The 26,983-nt window shown below is 41.5% G+C and overlaps 1 protein-coding gene across 1 annotated transcript; it reads right to left on the bottom strand.

The window, feature by feature from the left end:
- Positions 1-308: 308 nt before the first annotated feature.
- Positions 309-26,952, bottom strand: cpe (carboxypeptidase E). The gene is made up of 9 exons (XM_047365674.1): positions 26,565-26,952; positions 9,438-9,634; positions 6,789-6,956; positions 6,106-6,223; positions 5,595-5,777; positions 3,693-3,832; positions 3,312-3,411; positions 2,320-2,438; positions 309-1,285 (listed from the first exon to the last, which is right to left on the bottom strand). Exons 1-9 carry the CDS (start codon positions 26,809-26,811, stop codon positions 1,187-1,189), a joined length of 1,371 nt encoding a protein of 456 aa, XP_047221630.1. The 5' UTR covers positions 26,812-26,952; the 3' UTR covers positions 309-1,186.
- Between the last annotated feature and the right edge of the window lie 31 nt (positions 26,953-26,983).

A 26,983-nucleotide genomic window follows, 5' to 3' on the forward strand; every position in this document is an offset into this window, starting at 1 on the left:
AGATATTTCATGCATCATTCTCCTTTTTTTATAAAATTAGGCACTACTTTGTAGTGGTCCTTTACATAAAATCTCAATAAAACACATTGTATTTTGGGTTTGTAGAATGAAAAAATTTGAAAAAATGCTTCAATGCTTTTGAGAGGCATTGTGATGCTCTTAGCAATAAAATTGCATCTGATCAGTCTGCGCAAACAATCTAAAACAATAAAAACTGTCAAAACTTTCAGCCATTACTGTGTGCTCTGTGTCTAGTGGAGGCAGCTGCTTCTATTGGAATGAACTGAATAAAAAAGATGAGACTACAGTTTCACAACAAGAGGGGGAATTTATTAATCAGGTTAATCTTTATGCTTCACATCCATTTCTATGTTTATACATTCAATCATTTTCATATATATATTTGAACCCTTCATTTTGTAGTATTTCCTGTGCATTGCATGTGCTAAGGAATGGCTTTCAATAAATTGAAATGAATTTAGTTTTAAGCGTTATTTTTAGGCCTTATTTTCTTCATCTTGGTAACAAAAACAATACACATCTTGTCATATGCAGTTTATAAATACAGTATATATTATGAACATCCATTTTTAGCTTAAGTGTGTGCTAAAGATTAAAAGAAAATTTAAAAATAAAAAACATACAGGTACATCAGTATGTCTGTGTAGAGTGCTTATATTGATGTTACGGTGGTTTTATTGTCCCTGATCATCTCAGAACCATAGTGTTGATTTTTTTTTTATTATAAGACAAAACAGAAACAGGATGAATAATTATCAGCAAGTGTGCTCACAGTTAGAAAGTGAAAAGAGGTGTTATATTACTTTTTTGTACTAAAGTCTGGAGAAACAGAGACATTTAAAACAGGACAACAAAAAGATGATATAAACAGCTTTTCTACATACATAATTACTCATTATTCAGTCATCTGTTAGTCAGGTCGGCCAGGTTCACCACAGAAATAAACAGCAGCCTCACTGCCACGAAACTACCTGCGAGATCCTCCTTAGTTTTCAGCTTTGTACGCCATATTTCAACAACCTACAGATATCACGAGGCAAACAACAAAACTGACGGATTTTACCGGATATTAATAGAAAAGGAACAAAAGAGAGACGATGTATACTCTTTAGAGGGTGACGGGCACACAGAATGAATATATTCTACATCGATGGCCCGAAACGGTTTAGAAGTTCAGTGTCTCCGACATCATTTTCCACCAGTCCATCAGCTCCTCCCGCTCCTCCTCCTTCCTCTCTATCAGAGACTCCAGCTCAAAGTCCACCTGAAGAAGTAGGAATAAGAAAGATGTGACATCTGACATTTTCCCAGTGTTCTGAAATGTTGCACAAATTAATATTATTTTTTATTAAAAGTTCGAGATTTCATGTTTGTTAAAACTATTAAAATTTAATCTGCAAAGAGAAGGTTTTTTAAAATTTTCAGTACATCAGTATGAAGCAACCAGTGCAACTAACAAATAACATGCCACCCATATGAAAAGAATGTCTTACGAGTTCCTATACTTTCCTTTTTCTTTTTATTAAAAGTACATTTATAACTACTTTGCACTCCAAACTGAATGGATGTGGAAGTCAGATCTAAAATGTTTAGTTTTATAACAACGGAAGCCAATATAAATTAATATTCACACAAATATTAAGCATATTTAACTCAGTTTGAAAATACTTTATTAATCCTGAGGGAAAATAAAAAAAATATGCAAGTTTTAAAACATGTATTTGTTACTTTGTTGGGGTGCAAATTTATTAAATTTATAAATACTAATGAAGACTGTACTTGATTATAGATAATTGTGCTCTATCCCAATTAAATCACCATTTACAGAGCTAAGAAAACAACAAATCTAACTCAACCAGGGGACAGGAAATCAATCTTAGCTAAATATTGTAAGAGCTGTCTCAATTCCCATTTGACCTGGTGAACAGAGAGGATGTTAGCTGTAGGAACTGTGGACAAGCAGACAGTAGTGTGCCTTTTGCACAGCATTCTATCCTAATATAAAATCAGATTTTATGCAGTAGGCTGCAGTGTCACTTATAAAACATGTTAAAACTTAAAAACATCTGGTAGGTGAAGCAGCAGGGTAAAAACTCTGTAAAGTGTTACAGAGTTGGTTTTAAATGATGACACCAACATCTCCGCTTGATAAACAATTGATTTTTCAAATTTTCTTATAAGGTACAAGGAGTGAAGGTCGAAGGAGAGGAGTTGAGGAGACAAACAGAGCATGTTCAATCTGGGAAAAGAGGTGTAAAGCACTTTTATTTGTAGGTTTTCATTGCTTGTATGTCTTACCCTGGTTGCAGGGCTGTAGGGAACAGCCACCTTCTTGATGACGGTCAGGTATCCTGGGGCAGAGGCGGCCACTTTGTAGTTTCCTGGAGCCAAGAGGCGCCAGTAGTCTCCATCTTTAGCTATAAGATACAGATTTATTGTTTAATGTTTGATTCTGCACAATGACAACCGTCACCATCACTGTTTTAACTTGCTGATACATCGTCCTTTGTAAACATATTCATATCCCTCAGTGACTTTAATGTATTTTATTGGGATTTTAAATGATGGACCAACACAAAGTAGTGCATAATGGTGAAGTTGAAGGAGAATAAAAGTGGTTTTTCATTTTTCTTACAGACAAAAATCTGAAAAGTGTGGTGTGTAGTTGTATTCAACCCCCTTTACTCTAAAACCTCTAAACAAAATCTAGGACAACCTTCAGAAGTTACCCAAGTAAGTTAACAGAGTCCACCTTTGTGCAATTTATTCTCAATATAAAACAAGCTTCTTTATAAAGGCCTCAGAGGTTTGTTGGAAAGCATTAGTGAACAGACAGCATCATGAAGACCAAGGAACAGCAGAGAGGTCAGGGAGGAAGTTTTGGAGAAGGCTAAATCAGGGTTGGATTATAAAACAATATTCCAAGCTTTGAACATCTAATGGCGCTCTGCTCAATACATCATCTGAGTATGGAAATAGTACGGCACAGCTGCATGGACATGGACGTCCACCTGAAGAGACAGGTCAGGTAAGGACAGCATTACTCAGGGAGGCAGCCAAACGTCCCATGGTAACTGAATATGAAAATAAGTTAAAGTTTGTATTTGTTGAGACAAAATATAACTAAGTAAACTGGTGTGGAAACCTCTGCAAGTTGCTGCATATTTACAACAAAGTACACATTTTGTCCACAAGATGGGGGGTCATTGTGTTGTCTAATCCTTACATTGCTGTCATACTTAGCATCAGATTTGTCATGTTTTCTGTACATTTTCTCAAAGTGTTATTACCTGTGGTGATGTCATGATCGATTCCCTCCACAGAGATGGTGGCGTTGGAAATGGTGTTTCCCTGTAGATCGCGGACGAACCCCTTAACGCCGCGATGCACCTGACCCAAATGCACAAACAAGAGTTCAGATTCAAAAACTCAGAGAGAATGTTTCTGTTAGGCATTGAAGGGGAATATCATCAAATTATTTAAAAGGAGAACAGAATAAATACAGGAGATTTAAATAACTTTAAACCAGTTGCTACCCTAATTAACTTAAGATGATTGTGACCAAAACTTCAGTTCAGTTACTTGAGATGAAGAAATCTTTCTGGATTCAGCTGTATCTGATACATATAAACGACAATATTTAGGATTTATAAACACAGAGCGATGCCAACCTGCTCGATGTAGCTGACGAGGGAGTTGCGGTTCTGCTCCCAGTAGTTCTTCAGCGTATCTTCATTGGGAAACTTGTCACAGCTGAGCTCCAGAGTGATCTCAAAACAGTTGCTGCTCAGGTAGTTGAAATCCTGCATCCCTGTAACAAAACCAAATTTATGTAGAGATGCAGAAAACTGCACTGACAGACCAAATTACTGACTTTGGTGTTTATGGGAAAGATAACTGATATCCTAAAAGATGCATAAGTTACACTCAAAGGTGGAAAATCCTGTTTTGGTTGTGATTTTAAAAAAATAAGAGCATCATAATCCATTTGAAAACATGCCAAAAAAACTGTGGTATTTAACTTGTATAATTTAGCTGAAAAACAAACAAATCTGTTAGAAATAAAAATGTAAAAACAAAACACCTGATGTTCTTACCCTTAAACTAATACAGGAACATTTAAATAAATTAGAATATGTGTTCTGATGAGGCTTGTTTGTCAGATTGAAAGTACCTTTTGAAAATAACAACCTTTAGGGAAGCTATTACACATAACTTTTATTAAGCCCACATCTCTGTGTTAAAAAGGTTTTTTTGTTAGTCTAATGTAATATTCTAATCTAAAATGTCGTGTTTTCATCAGCTGTTAGCAGAAAATCATCAGGATTAAAAGAAATAAATGCTTGAAAACATCAGTTTATGTGTAATTCATGCATATAATGTGTTTTACTTAGTAATGGACTTTTCAATAATATTTACATTCATTGAGATGCACCTGTAAGTTTTTTAAACCACCTTTGGATTACGTTTTAGAATTCAATGTTTGTTGGTACAAGGTACAGGACCACCCCACACCTTAACTTGACTTAACATTAGTTTTTGACTTTCAAAACTTTAATTTTGCTCGCATGAGGTGATTATTTTGTTGATTTGGATGTATGCTCAATTCATTGTGATGCTGATACATTAAAATATCTCTCCCTCTTCAGATTTCTAACAGATAACTGAAGGTTTTGGGTCTGGCTTTCGTAAGAAGCAAAGACTTCTGCGTGGAGTTTGCCTTTTCTCCCCTTGTATGAGTGGGTTCTCTCTGGGTACTCCAGCTGCCTCACATATTCCAAAAACATAACTGCCAGGTTAATAAAGTTTCTAAATTCCCCTTAGGTATGATTGGGTGTGTGCATGTGTGGTTGTTTGTACTGTGTACCTACTTATATTTAATGACTTCTAACAAAAGATGCAGCAGTGGATCCTATTTGATTCTCTACAGTATTAATTCATTATGTTAATACAGTTGCCGATTATCTTCCCTTTTGAAATTCCACGGCCCCTTATACTCGAATTTCCAGACTCTTTTAAATAAGGTTTAAACAGTTACAGAAATAGTAGAGTAATGGTTTGTAGGGTAGTCAGCCGTTTTTTTCTATATTCTCCACAAATAACAGGAGATAAAACTTCTAACAAATTCATTTATCAAACAAATAACATTCTCTTTTCCTCATTTTTAAAAAAAGATTACAATGATTAAGAAGAATAGAGCTAGAAGTTTTACAAATGTTAGAGAGCATTCAGAATAATGTGGGAAATAGGTACTGAAACAATTGTATTTTCACTCTCTAGCTTCTTTTTATTTATTACATTTATCCAGACATTTAAATGCCATATTGCCTAAAACATGTAGTAAAGTTGAAAGGTGTTCAGCATTGGTAACTGTAAACCAGTGCAAAAATTGCCTCCAGAGGGGGTATTTTCTTCTTTTTTCCCCCACATGAAAAACACTTGGTTGTAATGGGCAATTTAGGCCACTAGATGCTGCGGCATCAAAGGTCTGTCTCTTAAAAAAGAGAGTTTCTAAACTGCCTTTAAAAAGATCTGCCAAAACAAAAACAATGCTCATTGGGAAGATGCCTCACCTCCGGGAACGCTGTACCAGGCTCCTCCGTTAGTGATGCCATCCTTGAAGCTGGAGTCATCGTCGTTCTTGCGGCAGGGAGGTCGGTGTGGGTCGGACATGATGGGGTTGTACATGGAGTAAGCCTTGGCCAGAGACTTGAACATTATATCATCTGGGCTGGCGCTGTACTCATGGGTGGATCCTGTAATGGACAGATGTGAGAAGAAAGAAAACAAACAGCCATAAAATGTTTAACGGCTGTGATAAAGTGTTAGCAGAACAGCTCCATCTGTTACATATTATAAACTAGCAGTATGTTTGCTCTGTTATAACACAGAGGAGGGAGACAAATGAAAGGTTTTCCTTCTGGTTTCAATTAAATTTAAGAAAAACATAAATAAAATGTTTGGTGTTTTAATTGTAGGTAAAAGTTTTAAGGAAATGAATGAAAACCCCAAAAACATCCTTGTACAATTCAGTTACCAAAAAAAAAAAATGTGTATAAGATTCATATGTGTATATTTATTTACCACTGCGGGTCTCGTCGTAGGGATAGTTGGCCACAACATCTCCTCCATGCAGGTTAGCTGACAGGACGAAAGGGATGTCCATGATCCAGTGGATCACGGCTTTGGTCTCTGGAGCCAGCTGGAAGGATAGAAAATATATTTTTAAAATCTGCATAAAAAATACACATATCATATTGCCGATGAGTGAAGAAAGTTACTTTTTTGATCTAAAAGAGTCCCACCACTAACCAAATTTATAGGCAAAACATCCTCCAACCCCCATGAAGCTTTAATTATACTGCAAAAGTCTTGAGTCATCCCTTATTTCTTCACATCAAACTCAAATAATCTCGTAATGTCTGAAAGTGAAGCAAAACACCTTTACCTATCAATAGGTTGGATTTCGGCAGCTTTTCTCACAAAATTTTGGGTAAAAAGCAGAACTTTCTAACTCCCCACATATTTTAAGCACATTGTACAAGAAATGGACTGCGAAAGAGAGAGAATGCAGCCAAAGATCACTTCCCAAAATGACAAGAAACTTTGGTTCCTTTGAAGCAGAGAAAATAAGATTTGGGCGGGGTTGAAACTTATGCACAGTACTGAACACATTTAGGACATCACAGGAATAAGCTGAGTAAATAAGTCTTTAACAATGTATCTTTAGGAGCTGTTCTACTGAACCACTTAGACTAATTGCTTGCCTTTGTGTTTTCATCAACTGCTTTCTTCATATTCTGCAGCAGATGGTTGTTGGCTCCGCCCTCCCGTTCGTTAATGTAGACGATGCGGTCCAGATCAGGAAAGTTGCGGTTCAAGTCCACTCCCTGAGCATTGCTGCGGCCCACAAACCAGTCCTTGATCTCTCCAAGCTTCGCGTGAAACATGAATGAACAGAAAGAAAACGTGCACATTCACAAATAAATGCAGCTGAATACAGTACTCAAACATTTATACTGCGCCTTCCACTATTATGTATAAATATCATACCCTACTATCTCAGCTTTATTTGTAAAGAACTTCAAAATAAACAATGGTTCACAAAGTGTTGCAGAGATATAAAATACGGTCTGATGAGAATATCGTTGAGCGTTTTGAGAGGAAATATCCCGGTGGGTCTGATGTAAAACAAAGGAAGAATATACGGAAAAGCTCCTAAAGCCACAACTGCAATGTAGGATCTGTGATGCTGTGGGTCTTGGAACCTTGTTAAGGTGCATTACATCAAGAACTACTAGGAACACTTTCAATTTAAATATTTTGGGCAGGATTCTGATGACGCCTGCTCTGGATTTTCCAGAGTCATCAACTTTTACAATCCAAAGACACCTCGCTTGAAGAGCACCCAAACCTATGTAACCCTTAAAAAAAAAGAGTGTTTTTATAAAAATCTACTATGTATATGTGGTGAAAGCGAAGGACCCAAATTTTAGTTCATTTTATTGGTTTTAGGAGAAAACTATAAATCCTAAAGAGATTTAAAAACATGGAAAAAAAGCAAAACTCTGGAGTAAAACGAATCAAATTTCTTCAAAGAAAAAAACACCATTACAATACTTTTGTTATGGGAAGTTAATGCAGGTAAAACAGATCATTCATTTGCTAAAACTACCATTTCTTGCTATCTGCATCTGTAATATATTTGATCATCTTTGGTCAAAAGCATTAAGACCCATTTTGTATGTCCAAAGAGCAGCATGTTGCTCTGGAGCTGCATGGTCTAAACCTTTGATCTGGAGATATTGGCCGTGATCTTCAAAAGGTTTGCATGTACAAATACACGTGCAAACCGGGTTGCATGCGCGAAGCTGATCTACAAACCAGGTGCAAATCGAACTGCGTGTGTAAAATCAGCATAACACTTGGCGCAAACGTTTTTGTGTTTTCCTTCAACATGTGATAATGACCCATACATGCAAATTTATGGAAGGATGATATGCAAATGTAATTCCATACCACCCGTAATGCGATTTATCAAACCTGAAACGAATTGTGGGTGCTCTTTTTGCGTCCAGATTTAGAACGTTTGAAATGCAGGTACTACCTGGCACGCAAAAATGTCTGCTGTTACTGTGACAGAGAAGGAGGCCTAGATAGAATGACAGATGACGGAGAGAGAGAATCGTCTGTACATGTGTCACCAACAAAAGCCATGACATATCTTCTGGCTTTTTTCTTGCAACAGTTTTTGTTCTGCCTCTGGATCATTCCAACGCACCATCACTTAGTGAGATCATCTGCTGCTAAGCACACACAAACCTGATCATATGCCCCGCGTGCACACCGATGGCCCAATGGCGGAGGGCACTCGTCAGTTTGGACACAGCTCTGCCCCCCCAGCCTGTAGCCTTTGCCTCACTGGGTCTGGACCACAAACATAAAGCATCTGCAGAACAACTTCAAACTCGTTCTGCATGCACAATTATGCACTCAGAGGTACCCTGTGCAAATGAACAGAGAGGGAAAATAATCTCGTCAGAGCAGACGCTGCTGACAAACCTGTTGCTGTGAACGGCCACAACAATAGTTAACAAACTGCAACAGTCCTGAAAAGCAGGAGCAGAATGGAACAAAAGGAAAAGATCAGCAAGTGGATCGTTTACAATGACGCAGTGCAACAACCCCTGCATGTTTCAAGCTGGAGAAAAAGCCCTGCATTCCTGGATTAGCTCATCCAGAAGCAGCAGGATCAGTGGTACTGCAGGAAGCTTTTGCAGATATTAGCAATTTATGATATTTTATCTTTTAACTTTTATTATTTTCATGTTTTACTGTTGTTTTGTACCACTGAGATTTTATATACACAAAATGTATTATTATTATTCTATTTATTATTATTATTATTACCACCTCCAACTCCATGGCTTTTAACTTCATCTTTCTTTTATGGCCCTTCTGCTCTACCAACACTAACCATGATGACAGCCAGTGGCATTTAAAAAGGGCGGTCTGCATCTCTTTTGCACTTGTTATCTATTTTGCAATTCGTTTTCTGCTCAATCAGTTTAGCGCTCCTTATTCTGAATATTTGAAGATCAGGCCCATTGTGTAAAGAGCTCTCTCTGTATGTTCTGACCTCATGAAATCTTAAAGGAAAAGACTAACGGCTGTCCGATTACCAAGCTTAACCAGCATGGAGGTCAATGGCACTGCTCATTTTGTTAAAAGTATGATTTCCTAACTTTAGGTTTCCCAACTATATAAATGTAACCAAATTAAAGGTTGAATTTTTCTTACATTTTCAGTTTGACATTATGCCACTGTATTAAAAGATTTATTTATATTTAGGCATCTTTACCAGGTGTGCCAGTGGGTCTGGAAGTGCAGTAAGCTTTTAAGGCCTGTTTCCTCACCTGTGAGGCGGCCTTCTCGAAGCCATCTGGGTTCATGGAGGGCATGAGGTGGATGCGGGTGTTGTGGACGAGGTTGATGATGGTCTCGTTGCCTTGTTGGTACTGATTGCAAAGGTACTGGGCTAGGTAGATGACCAGTTCCCTGCCTACGGCCTCGTTACCATGCATGTTGGCAATGTATTTAAACTCAGCCTCACCTGCAGAGAGAAAACAAGAACAGCTCTTAGATCACATCAATAGAGGAGGAACTAAATTTGTTATTCTGTTTTTTTTTCTTAAACTGATAACAAAACCATTAAAAGAAACAATATCCACCATCATTACCATAAAAAGTCATCATTCATCCATATTTTCAGAGATGCTTACTCTTAGAGTGACCTGTTAGGGGGCTTAAACAGACACATCCGTGGTGCAGCTGGAACAAAGTGTGTACACAATGCAGCAGTGATGGCCACACTGACTCATCCGCTGAAATGTTAACCAGAGCTGAACACTGCAGCCTGGAGCTCTGTTTGGACAGTAATGACTTAGAAACAGCAGATTAAAGAGAGACAGTCACTGATTGATCAGTCTGAAGACTGGTGCAGAGCAGCCAGCTGGTGACAACTCCATTAACAGGCAGTTAACTTCACACGGTGTGATCATGCAAAAATTAAGCAAAAATGCGACCTATAACATGTATGATCCATATTTCACCCCAATTACTAAAATATTCTGCAGGTAAGCAGCTTTACAAACATGGATAATATTAATGATTTTAAAAATAAACGCTGCCGGGATGATTGATCTAGCCCGACATATAAAGAGTTACAACAGTCCAGACGAGAGGTGATAATAGCCTTGATGTTATTTACAGGGCTTTCAAAAGAGAAACAGCACCACAGCATCACAGATCCTCCACCGTACTTAATAGTGGGCATGTAGTGCTTCTCCACCAATTCATCTTTTGTTTTGTACCAGTAACACTTTGTGTGTTTTAACCAAAAATATCAAACGTTTCATTAGACCAAACCACACAGTTTTAGCGCCAATTCATAACACATGTTGTCTCAAGGCACTTCACAACAGTCAGGTACATACATTCCAATTAATCCTAATCATTGAACAGTGCAGTCAGATTCAGTTATTTATTCAAAATTGGATAAAAAGTTTTTCTATCTAATGAAACCCAGCAGATTGCATCCAGTCAGTGACTTGTAGCATTCACTCCTCCTGGATGAGCATGTAGAGACAGTGGACCGTCACTGGCATTGACTTTGCAGCAATCCCTCATACTGAGCATGCATGTCTCATGAAATACAACTTAGAAGTTCCTAGAAATGCTGATCAACTTGAAAGTATAAATTAATTAACTGCTTTGGTTACATTTGTTTACTTGCACCAAATATTGTGCCATCAGAGACTTATTTAAAATAAATATTTCTTAGCATGAGTTTTTCAATTCAGTAAATATTTGTAAATGTACCCAAATTACAAGCTGGATTTAAAAAGTAAAATAAATTAAAAAATACAATAAATAAGTGTCCAGTGGTACAGGGGTAGACGTGGGGTGGCCAGTCTATCACAGGGCAACACAGAACCAACAACCGTGCGCACCCACTATTATCTAAGGACAAGTAGGTGTAACCAGTTAATCTAACTGGTCATGTTTTTGGACTGTGGGAGGAACCTGGAGAACCTGGAGAGAACCCTCACCGGCGCCTGGAGAACATGCACACTCCTTTACTGCAGAAAAGTTCCTGGGATTTGAACTCCAGACCTTCTTGCTGCAAGGCAATGGTGCTAATGTAAACATGGCCGGCTCTGCAGTAATCTGCTTGAATATTAATGGTTTTCTGTAACTGTGGTGCGAACAATAGAGCTTCTCTGAGTGTTGGTAACTAAAAGACTTCTGTTCAGACCAGTAATGAATTGTAGTTCATTGGCACATGAGGAACAGTTGGTGGGAGTTTGTTTGGTCAAAGAACTTTTTATCCGTTGTTAATGCTCAGATTTTTCCTTTTAGAATTTATTTTCACTTTATTAATGTCAAATGGACAAATAAAATATAAAACAATGTTATCCAGATGTGAAAATGTTTGTTTTGTCCTTTTCATCTTTTGTAATCCATTTCAGGTTTCCTGAAGCACCCTCCCAACCCCACACACAACCTAAAGCACACATCTGGTTGTAATAAGGTTATTTTTAAGCACTCAAACCTGGTTTCTCTGTTACTAATGGTTTCAAGACTAAAATGAACTTGTTCCCTCCTGAGACTGTTGAATAAGTTTTACAGACTCTGAAGTTGGATTTATGCTCGGTACCTGGAGACCGGCGCGTTCTGCATTAACAGTCGTGTTTTATATGCTGCAGATGACCGGGCAGAGGTGTGATAGATTACAGACCTGGTTTTTCACATGCTGAACACACAAAGCGCTCACTGGTGTAGCTTTGATTTTTAACTGTGTGTTTGGGAGGTGGGGGATCAATTCATGTTTGTATTCTGCATCTGCAATAATGGAAAAAGTATTCATTTATATTTATACATGAATCATTTGAACAGATTTCCACCTCCATAGCAGTCTTTTCACACACACAAACAGATCTCAGTCTTGTACCCAGTTTTCCATTTCTTCTTCAAACCATCAGTTCCATCTTTTATTCTGTAACATGCTAATAATGGGCTTTAAAAATGACTTTGCCCACTTATTTCTTTTGGTTTTGCTTTTTTGGTCACACTTCAATGTTTCAGAACATCAAAAAAATTTCAATAACAAAAAAGCTGCTTCTAAATGATAACTTCAGTGATCAAGAGGAAACCAGTGATCAAAGCCAACCTGACCCTATGACTGTAAAAAAAGTAACTAATAACTGGTTGTGCTGGCTTTGGTTTCAACAGGCGTTTGTAATAACTTGCTCTAAGTGTTTTACATCACAGAGGAGGAATTTCGGCCCACTCTACTTTGCAGAATTATTTTAATTTAAACACATTGGAGAGGTTTATAGCACAAATAATTTATTCAGGGTCACACAATAGCATTTCAGTCAGATTTAAGTCTGAACTTTCATTAGGTCCCACCAAAACCTGCATTTTTTGACCCATTTAGAGGTGGACTTCCTGGTGTGCTGTAAATCATTGTACTCCCATATAAAGTGTGCCAAAGTGTGCTTGCGCTTAAGGACACAAACTGATGGCTGCAAGAGAACATAATTTACCATTCCATCAATTACAGCAATTCATTCAAGCCCCAAAGAACCAAAGCAGCCCCAGACCATCATACTACCACCACCACCAAGTTTGACTGTTGATATGATATTCTTTTTCTGAAATGCTGTGTTAGTTTTACACTGGGCTGAACATGAAGCACACCTTACAAAAAGCTTTACATTTGCCTCGTTGGTCCACAGAATATTCTTGGAGATCATCAAGATGTTTTTCTTTCAAATAAGAGATGGGCCTTTATGTTCTTTTGGGTCAGTGGTTTTGAGCTGGGAACTCTCCCATGGAGGCCATTTCTTCCCAGTCCCTTTGTTGTTATTGAATCATGAACCCTGACCTTAAATGAGGCCAGTGAGGCCTATATGTTGTCCTTGGTTCTTTTGGCACCTCCTGGATTAGTCTTCAGTGCGTTCTTGGAGCAATGTTTGTAAGCCATTCATGGGAAGGTTCACCACCGTTTGCTCTTTTCTCCATTTACGGAACATAGATCTTTCTGTGGTTTGCTGGAGTCCCAAAGCCTTAAAAATTACTTTGCAAGACTTTCAGGCATTAGCTATCAATGGCCTGTTAACCTTTTATCGTACAGTTTAGTTTGCAATAATAATTTAGTTTTTACACCACAGGTTTCTTATTAATTCTGCCCTCTGAAAAGCTTTGCATAATTTACATTTTTATTTATTTATTTTTGTTTAACATAAAAGTCATGGTTTTATTCTTTTTATAGTGTTATCACCAGTCCAAAATACGAGTAGCATTCAATGATTGAAATGCAGAAGTAAAACCTATAAATGGCAAAAACTGAATTTGGTAAAATTCTCTACCTAAATTAATTATGACTATTTCAGAAATTTGGCACATTTTCAAATATTCTTAACAGATAAACATCTCCATTACATCATTTCCCATACATTTCACAAAAGTCGAACACAAATAAAAACACGAGTTGTTACTTAAACTCCAGTTGATTTCTAACTCTTGAAGATGAATGGGACACATCTCCTAATGGCCCGACACCATCCTCTGTCATTTGTCGCCAGTGTTCAGGTCGTCTGACAGGTGATCAATAATGTTTCTAAGGTGACCAGGCGGTAATGACTGCAGCCACAGCGTCAGTAATGCAGCGGCAGATCGGAGGGCTCCCGTCATCATGGAAACCCTGACAGGAGCAGGTGCTTACAGAGACAAACGAACCGGCAGACTGAGTAAATAGGCTCTGCTGATCTCCGCCTGCCTCGTTCCAGTAAACACACCATCATGATCATACGAGAGCTATTTGTTAGCTCTGTAATTCAAGCTTTGACATCTTGTATTACAGACATCCATGCACACAAAGGGGAACCATGCGGATGAATTGCTCTTTTGGATTGTGAAGTAGTGTAGTTGTGTCATGATTTAAGATTTTAATCTGCTTCTCCAAAAACATATGTAGGTTTTTTTGTTTTTCAGATGAATTCGGTAACACATGTCCACATGTATGTGGACAGGTGATAAAGTGGCTGCTCTTCATCTGTAAAATATCTTTGGTTTCTGTGTCTTCACAACTAACAAAACTCTAACAATTGCCCTATTGTTTGGCGGTAATGACTCTTCTAGTACAGCATGTTTACCTACTGACAGCTGAAACCAGATATTTACAGACACTGTATAAAATATAAAATACAACCTTTTTTCGTTAGGATGGCCAAAATAATTTTTATTCAACTAAATGGCAGAATAACAGACCTTTTGCAGAATTTGTAACAACTATCTCAATTTCAGACGTACTCGTACTCGTCGTCTTCCGCTTTATCCAGGACCGGGTCGCCGGGGCAGCAGACTCAACAGAGACGCCCAGACGTCCCTCTCTCCAGACACCTCCTCCAGTTCCTCCAGGGGGAGCCCAAGGCGTTCCCAGGCCAGCCGAGAGACATAGTCCCTCCAGCGTGTCCTGGGCCGTCCCCTGGGCCTCCTCCCGGTGGGACGTGCCTGGAACACCTCCCAAGGAAGGCGTCGAGGAGGCATCCGGTATAGATGCCCGAGCCCCCTCAACTGGCTCCTCTCGATGTGGAGGAGCAGCGGCTCTACTCCGAGCCCCTCCCGGATGGCTGAGCTCCTCACCCTATCTCTAAGGGAGTGCCCGGCCACCCTACGGAGGAAGCTCATTTCAGCCGCTTGTATCCGGGATCTCGTTCTTTCGGTCATGACCCAAAGTTCATGGCCATAAGTGAGGGTAGGAACATAGACCGACCAGTAAATTGAAAGCTTTGCTTTTCGGCTCAGCTTTCTCTTCACCACAACGGACCGGCACAGCGCCCCCATTACTGTGGCAGCCGCACCGATCCGTCTGTCGATCTCCCGCTCCATTCTTCCCTCACTCGTGAACAAGACCCCGAGATACTTAAACTCCTCCACTTGAGGCAGGAACTCCCCTCCAACCTGAAGAGGACAAGCCACCCTTTTCCGGTCGAGTACCATGGCCTCGGACTTGGAGGAGCTGATCCTCATCCCAGCCGCTTCACACTCGGCTTATGAAGGGGGACCACCACCCCAGTCTGCCAGTCCAGAGGCACTGTCCCCGACCGCCACGCAATGTTGAAGAGACGTGTCAACCATGACAGCCCTACAACATCCAGAGACTTGAGGTACTCAGGGCGGATCTCATCCACCCCCGAAGCCTTGCCACCGCGGAGCTTTTTAACCACCTCGGCGACTTCAGCCTGGGTGATGAAAGAGTCCGACCCCGAGTCCCCAGCCTCTGTTTCCACCACGGAATGCGTGATGGCAGGATTGAGGAGATCCTCGAAGTACTCCTTCCACCGCCCGATAATGTCCTTAGTCGAGGTCAGCAGTCTCCCGCCCCCACTATAAACAGTGTTGGCGAAGCACTGCTTCCCCCTCCTGAGGCGATGGACGGTTTGCCAGAATCGCTTCGAGGCCAACCGGTAGTCCTTCTCCATGGCCTCACCAAACTCCTCCCAGGCCCGTGTTTTTGCCTCTGCCACAACCCGGGCCGCAGCACGCTTGGCCTCACGGTACCCGTCAGACGCCTCAGGAGTCCCACAAGCCAACCACAGCCCATAGGACTCCTTCTTCAGCTTAACAGCATCCCTTACTGCCGGTGTCCACCACCGGGTTCTGGGATTGCCGCCGCGACAGGCACCGCAGACCTTTCGGCCACAGCTACGGGCAGCAGCATCAACAATAGATGCGGAGAACATGGTCCACTCGGACTCTATGTCTCCAACATCCCCCGGGATCTGGTCGAAGCTCTCCCGGACGTGGGAGTTGAATACATCCCTGGCCGAGGGCTCCACCAGATGTTCCCAGCAGACCCTCACTATGCGCTTGGGCCTGCCAAGTCTGACTGGCTTTCTCCTCCTCCAGCAGATCCAACTCACCACCAGGTGATGATCAGTGGACAGCTCAGCCCCTCTCTTCACCCGAGTGTCCAAAACATGCGGCCGAAGATCTGATGATATGACAACAAAGTCGATCATCGACCTCCTGCCTAGGGTGTCCTGGTGCCAAGTCCACTGATGGACACCCTTATGTTTGAACATGGTGTTCGTTATGGACAATCCATGACTAGCACAGAAGTCCAATAACAACCACTCGGATTCAGATCGGGGAGGCCATTCGTCCTGATCACGCCTCTCCAGGTGTCACTGTCGTTCCCCACGTGGGCGTTGAAGTCCCCCAGCAGAATAATGGAGTCCCCGGGAGGGGCACTATCCAGCACCCCCGACAGGGACGCCAAGAAGGCCGGGTACTCTGCACTGCCACTCGGCCAGTAGGCTGAAATGATAGTCAGAGACCTCTCCCCAACCCGAAGGCGCAGGGATACGACCCTCTCATCCACTGGGGTAAACCCCAACACGAGACGGCTGAGCTGGGGGGCAACAAGCAAACCCACACCAGCCCGCCGCCTCTCCCCGTGGGCCACTCCAGAGTAGAACAGAGTCCAACCCCTCTCAAGGAGATGGGTTCCAGAGCCCACGCTGTGCGTGGAGGCGAGCCCGACTATTTCTAGTCGGTATCTCTCGACCTCCCGCACAAGCTCAGGCTCCTTCCCCCCCAGCGAGGTGACATTCCACGTCCCTAGAGCCAGTCTAAACATCCGGGGATCGGGCCGCTGAGGTCTCCACCTTCGTCCGCCATCCAATCCTCTTTGCACCGGTCCCTCACGGTTCCCCCTGCAGGTGGTGGGCCCACTGGGGGATGGCCTCGCATCTCTCGTTCGGGCTTGGCCCGGCCGGGTCCCGCGAGGAGCAACCCGGCCACCAGGCGCTCTCCGACGAGTCCCGACCCCAGGCCTGGCTCCAGGGTGGGACCCCGGCTCCGCCGTACCGGGCGACGTCACGTGCCTCGATATTTGTTTCTTCATGAGGGATTCTTGAACCACTCTTTGTCTGACCCATCACCTAGAGCCTGTTTGCCATGGGAGACCCTACCAGGGGCATTTAGGCCCCAGACAACATACCCTCTAGGATCATTTGAGCACTCAAACCCCTCCACCACGTTAAGGTGGTGGTTCAAGGAGGGTTCAATTTCAGACGTTTACATCCATAATGACAACTATGCCCGAAACAACTTAAGAAAGCTTAGATGATGGTGTCATGGCTTTATAAAGCACACCTGTGGATGTACTTTAAGACAACACCTCTACCACGCTACCTACCTAGGTGCCACATTCATCTGTTCCGACATTTATGTGCAGCATGAGCATGTCCAGCAGTTATACCATTCAGGAAGGGTTCTATGTCCCCGGTCAGCCCGTTTGGTTCTGTATTGTCCGTATCAACCCCAGCTGAAGGTTTCATTATCCACTGTGAAACAGGCTCTGTACCAACATGGGCTGAAAGGCCACTCAGCATGGAATGACGCCACAAAAAAAAAGCCAGATTAGTTTCCCAATGGCCTCAGGGACAAAGACTATATTTTTTGGAGACATTCCTGTAATCTGATTAAATTAAACGTGACATGTTTGTTAAATTGTAGAAGACAAGGAAGCTTACAAGCCTGGGAACACCATCCAAACTGTGAAGAAAAGGGGTGGCAGCATCATGCTGTAGGTGTGTCTTGTTTCTGGTGAACTGGTTTCAAAATACTGCAGATTCTGAACAACAAACTAACAGCAGCGGACACTTTTAGTCCGCACTATTGTTGTTTGAACTACAGAAACAATGTGAATAAAGGTATGAAAACAACACAAAAAGTCTGAAGAAACTCTCAAACTATTTTCATCAGTTTATGACTGCAGGTTTTTTTCCTTCATTTTTATTTTTAATGTCTTTAGGTGTAAAACAAATACTACAAGAGATAAAAATAAATGCTATTAGCTCAGGTGGTAAAGGTTATACCTGTAACAGGTGGGTTGGTGGATTGAAACCCCTCCTTTCATTCGTCAAGCCTCTCAGGCTTGAGACTTCATCTACTTTACCAGCTGATGGTGGTCAGAGGTGGTGCCGATGGTATGGCAGCCCCACTTCTGTCAGTCTGGCCCAGGGCAGGTGTGGCTACAATGTAGCCTACCATTGTCAGTGTGTGAATGTGTGTATGAATGCGGATGACTGTAGTGTAAAGCGCTTAGAGTCAATGGACCTGATAAAGGCTATACAAGTGCAGGTCATTTACCCTGTGATTTCTGAGAAATTATCTCAGGACCTCTAACTTGGTGTCTGACAACCAGCCACGGGTTCCTTGTTTGATGGGAGTAGTGAGGAACATTTGCTTTAATCTATACCCTTTCTATTAAAGCCCCTAAATAGAGTTACGTTGATACAGAAAATTGATAAATGGATGGATAAGGATTTGATATCAGACAGGAGGTTGAATGAAACAGACACCAGCTCAAGATGCAGAAACAGAAAACATCAGTAAGTGGAAGAAAAAGCAGAATGAAAGCAGGGGGCTTAGCGTAGTCGTCTGATGTATAATATATGACCTCAAGCTGACTGCTTGGCGATTCATTCATCCTCTTTCTGTTTCTGCCCCCCCTTGAATACATCTGTGTTCAGTAGCCCCCCACTGACTTCTTCATATCCCTCATCTAGCCAGCATTTGCGGGACATTTTCAGCTTTTTCAATCATCATTCCTTTTGTTTTTAATCTGTTTTCCATCACCTCCTCCTCCAGCTAACAGTTAGAGGCTCCGAGTCCACAAGAGAACAAAATGTCCAAAAATATGCAGAGTTTCTGCACTTTGTTCTCCTCCGCTGTGATGTTCTGTTTTCTACAGAAACTCAATCCATTTCAAAAGACACATTTATATTTATTACACCACGTGTCAACAGTTATGGCATATTCATCTGTTACTCTGGCTGCTCTCCAGCTGGATATGTGGATGTGTGTCATCTGATGAAACATTCAGTCTTCATAGCATGAGATGGTCTACACTGAATTAGACTGAACGCTGCCTCAGTCAGACAATTTTTCTACCCACTTAGAGAAAAGGGTCTATGCTTCATATTAGATTTCCTGAATGCTTTCAAGAATGAAACTTGAATTAGTTTCACACATTTTTTTCAAAAGAGAGGCCACCTCCCTTTACGTCCAAGCATCTGGAGACTTAAAGAAGTAAACATGTACATAAAATTACTCCAGTCTCACTGAAGGAATAAAAAGGGCCAAAGCTACATATGCAGGGACTTTTCCTCCAATGACCCACTGAGCATGTGTAGGGGTACAAGGCACATCACGGACTATAACACCAGAGATGCACAATGCCCCTAGGACCTCTCTCTTCCTAAAGCACTCAACAAGTTATTGGCCCAATTTAATGATCCCAGCTCCCTTTCCAGCCCCAGACTCACTCCAACTCCAGGGGAAGAAACCCTCAATGTGACCAGTTTTCTGGGTGCTGATGGACATATAAACACCTCCCTGAAACAGGCACTGGTCCCAATCTGTCTGAAGACAACCACCATCATCACCGTTCCCAAAGCTTCTTATTTTCGTCTGCTCTTTGTGGATTTCACATCAGCCTTCAACATCATAAGCCCACAGACTCTGGTCCACAAACTCTCTACACCTGGACTGGGCTCCCCTCTGTACAACTGGGTTCTGGACTTCCTCGCTGACAGACCACAATCTGTGAGGAATCATGGCATCTCCTCCTGCCCCATCTCCCTGCTCACCCTGCTCACATATGACTGCTTGGCAAAATACCTATGCTGTCATATTGTGAAGTTTGTAGATGACACAGCTGTGGAGGAATGCATCAGGAACAACGATGAATTCGACTACAGGCAGGAGGTGGAGCGTTGGTGCAGAGACAATAACCTCTGCATCAATGTGTAGAAAACTAAGAAAACGATAGTGGACTTTACGAGGAACAGACACTGACCTCGTCTGCACATAGGAGGAGCAGTGGTGGGGGTGGTTTCCAGATACAGGTACTGTACCTTGGGATACACCTGGCTAATGACCTAATGTGGAGCATAAATACCTCTACCCTGGTGAAGAAAGCACACCAGCATCTCTATTTCCTGAGAAAGATGAGATGTGCTGGACTGGGGAGCTCAGTCCTGACCTAAGTCTACAGATGTGTGGTGGAGAGTGTTTTGTGTTCTTCTATTACTGTATGGCACTGTGTGGCATGATGGAGGGCCTCTAGCATCATGAAGGATCCTACATACCCCCTCCCACCCCACCCACACACACTGTTTGCCCATCTCTCCTTAGGAAGGAGGCTGAGGAGCACCAGACTGCCAGACTGAGGTGGAGCTTCTACCCCAAAGCTGTGAGGCTGCTAAACTCTGATGAACTTCTGCTCTGCTAGACTAGCCATTCAAACCTAGCGAAGATAATGTGCTGACAACTAGTACCAGTATTCAAGCTGCTGCCCTACCTTAAGGTGCAATTAATTTGCATTCTGTTTTAATTTATTTGATTTATTTGTGTTTAATGTCTTGCTTTTAACTTGAACCTGAGTGACCCAGTGTCATTCTGCCCCCATTCAAATGTGACGATATGATAACAAATATCCTTGAAATTCTTCAAAATGAAAAAAATATGGCATTGATGGTGTGGAACTGATGTTTTCAAAATTGTAATTCTTTTCTTGAAGATTACAAGGATAATCTGGAATATTTGTGCTCTATACTTTGATCATGGGAAAGATTACTGAAAAAAACACAAATGCAAGCTAAACAGTTTTTTGTTTCAAGCTGAAACCCCTGAAGCCAGGTACACTTGTACAAAATGCAGCGCCGGGGCACGTACAGTTTTACTCAAAAAGATGCGTAACATCACTCTGTTGGTGTTATATTTTAGTAGTCGCTCATTCATTTTTTTTTGGGTTTTCCCAGCACTCTGCGGTAAAATCCGTGGCTTGTCATAATATATTCTCTCCGCTACCTCGGCAAACACTTTCTCATGACCAGTCTGTGAACAGCAAGCTGTTCATGTCACATTTCAACCCTGCTGAGCCTCGATGGTACCTGCTGACAAGCTGGTACCAAAAAAGCCAGTACTGGGCCGGAAAAGCCGGTAATGGAAACGGTCACAAAACAGGCTAAGTGGAGCGGAGCCGGCCAAAGTAGAGCCCATGGAAATGTGAAAGCCGTGGAAAAGGTGTAGGAGATCAGGTTTGGAAGGTTATTTGGAAAATGTCATTCGGAAAATAAGAAGATTTTTGTCTTTGCACTTTGCTTGTCTTTTAATTTATTTTGAGAAAAAAAAGATGCATTGACAAATTGCAGAGAATCGGTCCAGCCGATTGGACACTCGGAAATCTAATTGATGACTCAAAGCTAGCACGTTTCAATATCAGTACGGTGTTTAAAAAGAAGTCAGAGAAAAAAAGAAGCTCTTTAAAGAGAAAATTTTTTAAGTGGCAGAGATTAAGACTTTTAGCAGAAAACAGGAAGGCTGAAAAGAGACGGCAAAGGTTCACACTTTGGAGCTTCCAACCTCTGTCTGCTTTGGAACAAATGTTGGCAGCTTTTTGGAAATATGAGGTAATGAAAGGATATCGTTCTCTAAGAAATACACAAGGAGGCTGCTGTTTTGTAACATATGTGTATAAACTCTGTAATTAGTTTTTCTTTGTTCTGAAGACTAAAACTGTTTCACATTGACTGGCCTCTCACATGCAGCATGAGGTCGGCTTTGCTCCTGATATAAATGATTAAAAAAACCCTCAAAGCATGTAGGCTGGGAAAAAAATAGATTAAATTCTGTTCTTATGTTTTTATAGCTCAAAAGTAAAATCAGAGTAGGCGAAAATCTGTGTTGGCAGGTCAACTTTTTACAAGTACTGGAGATGGGAAAATCAACCACAGAATGTATGTTTTTCTTTTATGAAGCACTTTACTCCAATGTACGAATCAATCTGACATAAAAGGTCTTTGGAACACAAGGAACTTTGGATTAAATCTTTAAGTACTCTGTCATAAAGGCAGTTTCTTTCCCTTTCCTGAGTTAAATCTATGAAAGATGTTGCACTTAACAAAGTTTGACAAACAGAAAATGGGATTTCAGCTTCAACAAGATGATACCCATAGAGCTATTAGTTGATAAATATTGATCAGCTGAAGGATTGTGTGTCCTTCAGGTCCTGTGTGCTGATTTTTCCCCCTATTTCTAAAAAAAAATACTTAAGAGATTATATTAATCTGCTGCTTAAAGATTTTTAACAGGTTATTTTTAAAGCAGAAACTGCTAAATGCAGTGCGACTAAAAAATCAAGCACATTTAAAAACAAATTCACGAAAAAGACCTTCATAAAAGCTTCAAGAACACTTAAAATTAATACCAGAATGTCCTGCTGTTTCCATGCAAAATACAAAGAAATTAGAATATTTTGAGCTTTTGCAAGCACTATTCCAAAGATTTTTCTTTTTCCAGGTAATGTACTGCAGTCATGTTGAGAAAAATTGGCAGAAAAACAGAATAAACTGCTGCATAAGTAGTAGCCGGTTTTTACATGCTTGGCTATGGGCAGTTCCTGTGCTGCAGTGTATGACAGATGGCTGCACACCGACAGATGCATCAGCATAACACCATCGCCTTTCGGAAGCAGTCGGCCAGCCAACCACGAGCCTGCAGTCGGCTCAGCACACTAAGCCGATCTGTCGCCCTGGCAACAGCTATTTTAGCCCCACCTTTGTCTGAGCACTGTGCACAGACAGGCAGAATATCTGAGGAACATCTCAAAGGGAGATTAGGATTATTTTCTGCAAATTAAATACACATTTCTGTAACTATTTTCTTTGTCAGTCTCCTTGACTGTGTCTTCCTGCTCTCTACTGGCAGATGTTTTGCTCAGCAAAGAGAGGAGGCTGTAAAAAAGCAGCAGCTTGGAAACTCATCTGTTAGTAATAAGGGCTCCACTTTGCTACTGTGACTCATGCCGGCGCACGCCCAATACACTATTACAGGCTTATTTAGTACATACGATCATTAGTGTGTGTGAGACTATGTGAGCTGAACTGCGTTCCAAATATGTGGTCAAACCAGGCGTTAGCGGAGAAGAAAAATGCACCTCAATGCAGTAAATGCTGCGTAAAACATTTCGGAAAATCCAACAAAATGTTTTCATGCTCTTTTGGATTATTTTGTTACTTCTTTTGGGGATTTGAAAGACTTTTCAAGAAGTAAATCACTTACTAATGTTTGTCACAGTTAAAGCACCTGTTGGAGTCCAAGATAGGAATCACTGAACCACTCCCAAACATCATTAAAGGATAAAAGAAGTGCAGGCTAATCCTTTACTTCTCTAATAGTGACCAGAGGTGTTTCTCAAACAGTTTTTTGCTTAAAGTAAACGATTTAAGCACTGAACCTTCAATTAAAAGGGGCAAAAAAAAAAGCTTATTTTTGGTTTCTTGGTGGAGATTATGGTATTAAGCCAGGTTAAAGGGTATAACAGAATAACATGATGAAAAATACACCATAAAAAGCACAGCTGTTACAGTACACAAAAATCCTGGTTGGGTACATATTCAGGTTTTAAAGTCACAGTTCAGAAAATAAATAAAAAAAATTTTTTTTTACATTGGTCAGCAGTAAACAGAATATTTTTCAATTTCTGAAATTAATTTGATTTTATGCTTAAACATAAAAGAAGTGGAAAGTATAAAACTGACTGGAGATTTAGTTGGATTTCTTTCATTAAATAAAGTAATATAAGCAGGCATAGCCAATGCTTGGATAGGTAGATAACCCAATATAACTACTTGAAGCAGGCAGTGTTGATATTTAAAAATGTTTAATTAACTATGTGCTCATATTTTGGGAATAAAACATGTTAAAATCAATTTAGAGTTGTGATATTACTAGTGTCCCAGATGCACCTGAATGCACCATGAGCAGCTGGTGGGAAAATCCCCTCTCATCAGCAGAGATTCCTCCAAGTTGTATTTTATGTACAGAGTTTGGGCTGATTAGAGGCTTTGGATGACAGCTGATTTGTCTTTCAGTACCAGTGATGTTTACATGTAGACTGACCTTTCAGGTGATTAATTCAGTTAAGTGCAGAGCGAGCTACATACCTTATTGCTGTACGTGTAGCTTAATGCTCTCAAATAACAGAGCTTAATGATAGCTGGGAGTCCTCTCTGTTTTATTTTGATGTCACTTTTGATGTCACAAAGTTGCTCTACAGAACATTGCATGGCGCACTTAGTTGCATTTACATGCATGCTCAGTATGAAGGATTGCTGCAAAGTCAATGCAAGCAACTGCCCACTGTTGCTACATGCTAATCCAGGAGGATTGAATTAGTTGCACGTATCAATCTGCACGTATCAGGTAAAAAAAAAAAAACATGCTGCATTTATACGGTACGCCTGAGTACCAAACCGACAGGGCTGTACCGGATATTTTTGGTACGAATACGTACACCGTATTGGTACATCCCTAATAAAAAGTTATTTTGGAGAGTTAAAAATATTCCCCATTGGAGCACGGCGGTGGCGCAGGGGTAAAGTGCCAGGGCAGCCGAGAGACATAGTCCCTCGGTTGGCCGAGGAGAGGGGCAGGACTCCAGTTAAGGATGGCCTCCTTGAACCGCCACCTTAACGTGGTGGAGGGGTTTGAGTGCTCGAATGATCCTAGAGGCTATGTTGTCTGGGGCTTAAATGCCTCTGGTAGGGTCTCCCATGGCAAACAGTCTCTAGGTGACGAGTCAGACAAAGAGCGGTTCAAGAAACCCTAATGACAACAACTAAATCGAGGCACATGACGTCACCCGGTACAGCGGAGCCGGGACTCGTCGGGGAGCGCCTGGTGGCTGTGTTGCTCCTCGTGGGACCCGGCCGGGCCAAGCCCGAATGAGAGACGCAAGGCCATCCCCCAGTGGGCCCACCACCTGCAGGGAGAACCGTGAGGGACCGGTGCAAAGAGGATTGGGCGGCAGACAAAGGTGGAGACCCCGGCGGCCCGATCCCCGGATGCTTAGGCTGGCTCTAGGGACGTGGAATGTCACCTCACTCGGGGGGAAGGAGCCTGAGCTTGTGCGGGAGGTCATATGATAAGTGTCAGATAAAAGTCAAATAGTAAATATCCTATAAGGTCAGATCCTGAAAAATATATGTTAGGTACCAATGTACCCAATATACAAGTAAACTGCATAAATCACTAAATACATTTCACCTTTTCCACTGGCAATGCGTCTTCACTATGAAGGAACTGTAATCAATTTTTCTTGTCAGAATTGCTTTTATTCAGCCACAATGGAAAGTTTTCAATAATTAATGGCCTGTTTAAGGTCATGCCACAGCAACTAAATCAAAATTTACAAGCTCAATCTAAAACCTTTATTTTTGTGATGATTGAATAATGGGAGCTATTGCTTTTTCAAATTTGTGTGATGATCATAATAATGAAATATATACAGTTGTCCTGCTCTGTTATCATTATGTTCCAAACACACAAAACACGACAGCACATGAACACAGCAGGGAACAACAAGGGCTTAATGTCTTCCTCAGTACAAAATGGTCTTTTTAGAAAAACATATTACCACTGACAGTTTCCTTACAGGTTCTAAGTTCAAACATATATATATGTATGACATTTCTTAAATGTTCTGAACTTTTATAGTTTTAACTGGCTTCACAATATAAACTACACAAACAGTAATTTGTGTTATTCTTTAGGTTCTACTTATTCCTTTATGCTTTTCTTCCAAGTAGCAACACTATCTTGCAGTCTTTTAAATCTCATCTTTGGGAACTTTGGTTGCAACTTATTTTTGAAATTTGGTCGGGAATTTCACTGGGGCACAGAAGATATATCCTAGAGGAATGTACCACAATAAAATTAGTCTAGGAACACCTAGTATGCTCCCTCCATCTACCTCTATCAACGAACCTGCAGCACATTTTTTCTCTTTTTATAGTTCTTTGATAAACCAGCAACTGGTATTGGTCAGGAAACACCTGATTGGGGCAACTGTCTTTAATCATGGCTGTTAATTTGAAACCAGTTGCCCACTTTTGTATTTCTTGTTACAGGAAAAAACACACTTTGTGGCTTTAACTGCTGCAGATTGGCAATGAGGGTTGTAAAAGACATCTCTGTCACTTACTTTAATACTTTGTGAAGGCGTAGGGCTTAAATTGCTTTAGCACTAAAAGGTGCACCATCTCTGAGAGCCCTCTGAGGTGTGGTGGAGAGGTGTTTTCCCAGAATCACGACTCAAAGATGCTGATCGACCAGCAAAATGGCGGCTTTGCGTTGCTGGTGCCACCATCTATCATCTGAATATCTGGAATGTGCTGCAGGACAGGCCTTGGAAACGCAGCCAAAACACACCTGTGCACCTTGTTTATGTGTTTTTCTATCTTGCATAAAATAAGAATGAGCAAGCTGCTATGCGCAGAACTGCCTGATGTGTCCCCAAGGACTGGTGATGCCTTCCCACGGGGGTAAAAACCTGATATAATTAATGGGATGTATACATTCAGCGCATTTTGAAGCAGGCTGTGTGCGTAAAAACTCACCAGGTTCGTGCGTCCCGGGGTTGTCGGACATCTCCAGCACCAGCAGCTCTCGGCCTTCAAAACTCTCTCCAATGGTGTAGATGCGGGTGATGGTTGGACACTGCAGCCACACCGACACCAGCGCTTTCCGCAGCTCCTCGTAACGATGGTACTCGAAGGAGATCCCGGGGTCGGTACCGGTACTGGCCGCGCCGACCAGAGCGAGCACCGCAGTGCCGAGTATAAAAGAAGAAAAGAGCGGCTTCATTTTGACTCGGCCTCGTTTCTCTGTGTAAATGAGCCTTGTCTGCCTGCAGGTTCCTCCCGAGTCTTATCGATGCGCAGCCGCTTCGCTCTAGGCTATAAATATCTCTCTCTCTGCCTCCCTCTCTACTTCCTTCTGTGTGTGATGCGCTGCTGTACCTGCGGGGAGCGCAAGA

This window comes from Girardinichthys multiradiatus, chromosome 5 (genome assembly GCF_021462225.1).
Source record: "Girardinichthys multiradiatus isolate DD_20200921_A chromosome 5, DD_fGirMul_XY1, whole genome shotgun sequence".
Taxonomy (NCBI): Eukaryota; Metazoa; Chordata; class Actinopteri; order Cyprinodontiformes; family Goodeidae; genus Girardinichthys; species Girardinichthys multiradiatus.

Coding starts and splice junctions, on each gene's coding strand:
- cpe (XM_047365674.1), bottom strand. CDS start 26,811: ATGAAGCCGCTCTTTTCTTCTTTTATACTCGGCACTGCGGTGCTCGCT. Junction 2,439..3,311: donor CGATCATGACATCACCACAG/GTAATAACACTT, acceptor TGTATCTTATAG/CTAAAGATGGAGACTACTGG. Junction 1,286..2,319: donor CCTACAGCCCTGCAACCAGG/GTAAGACATACA, acceptor CTACTTCTTCAG/GTGGACTTTGAGCTGGAGTC.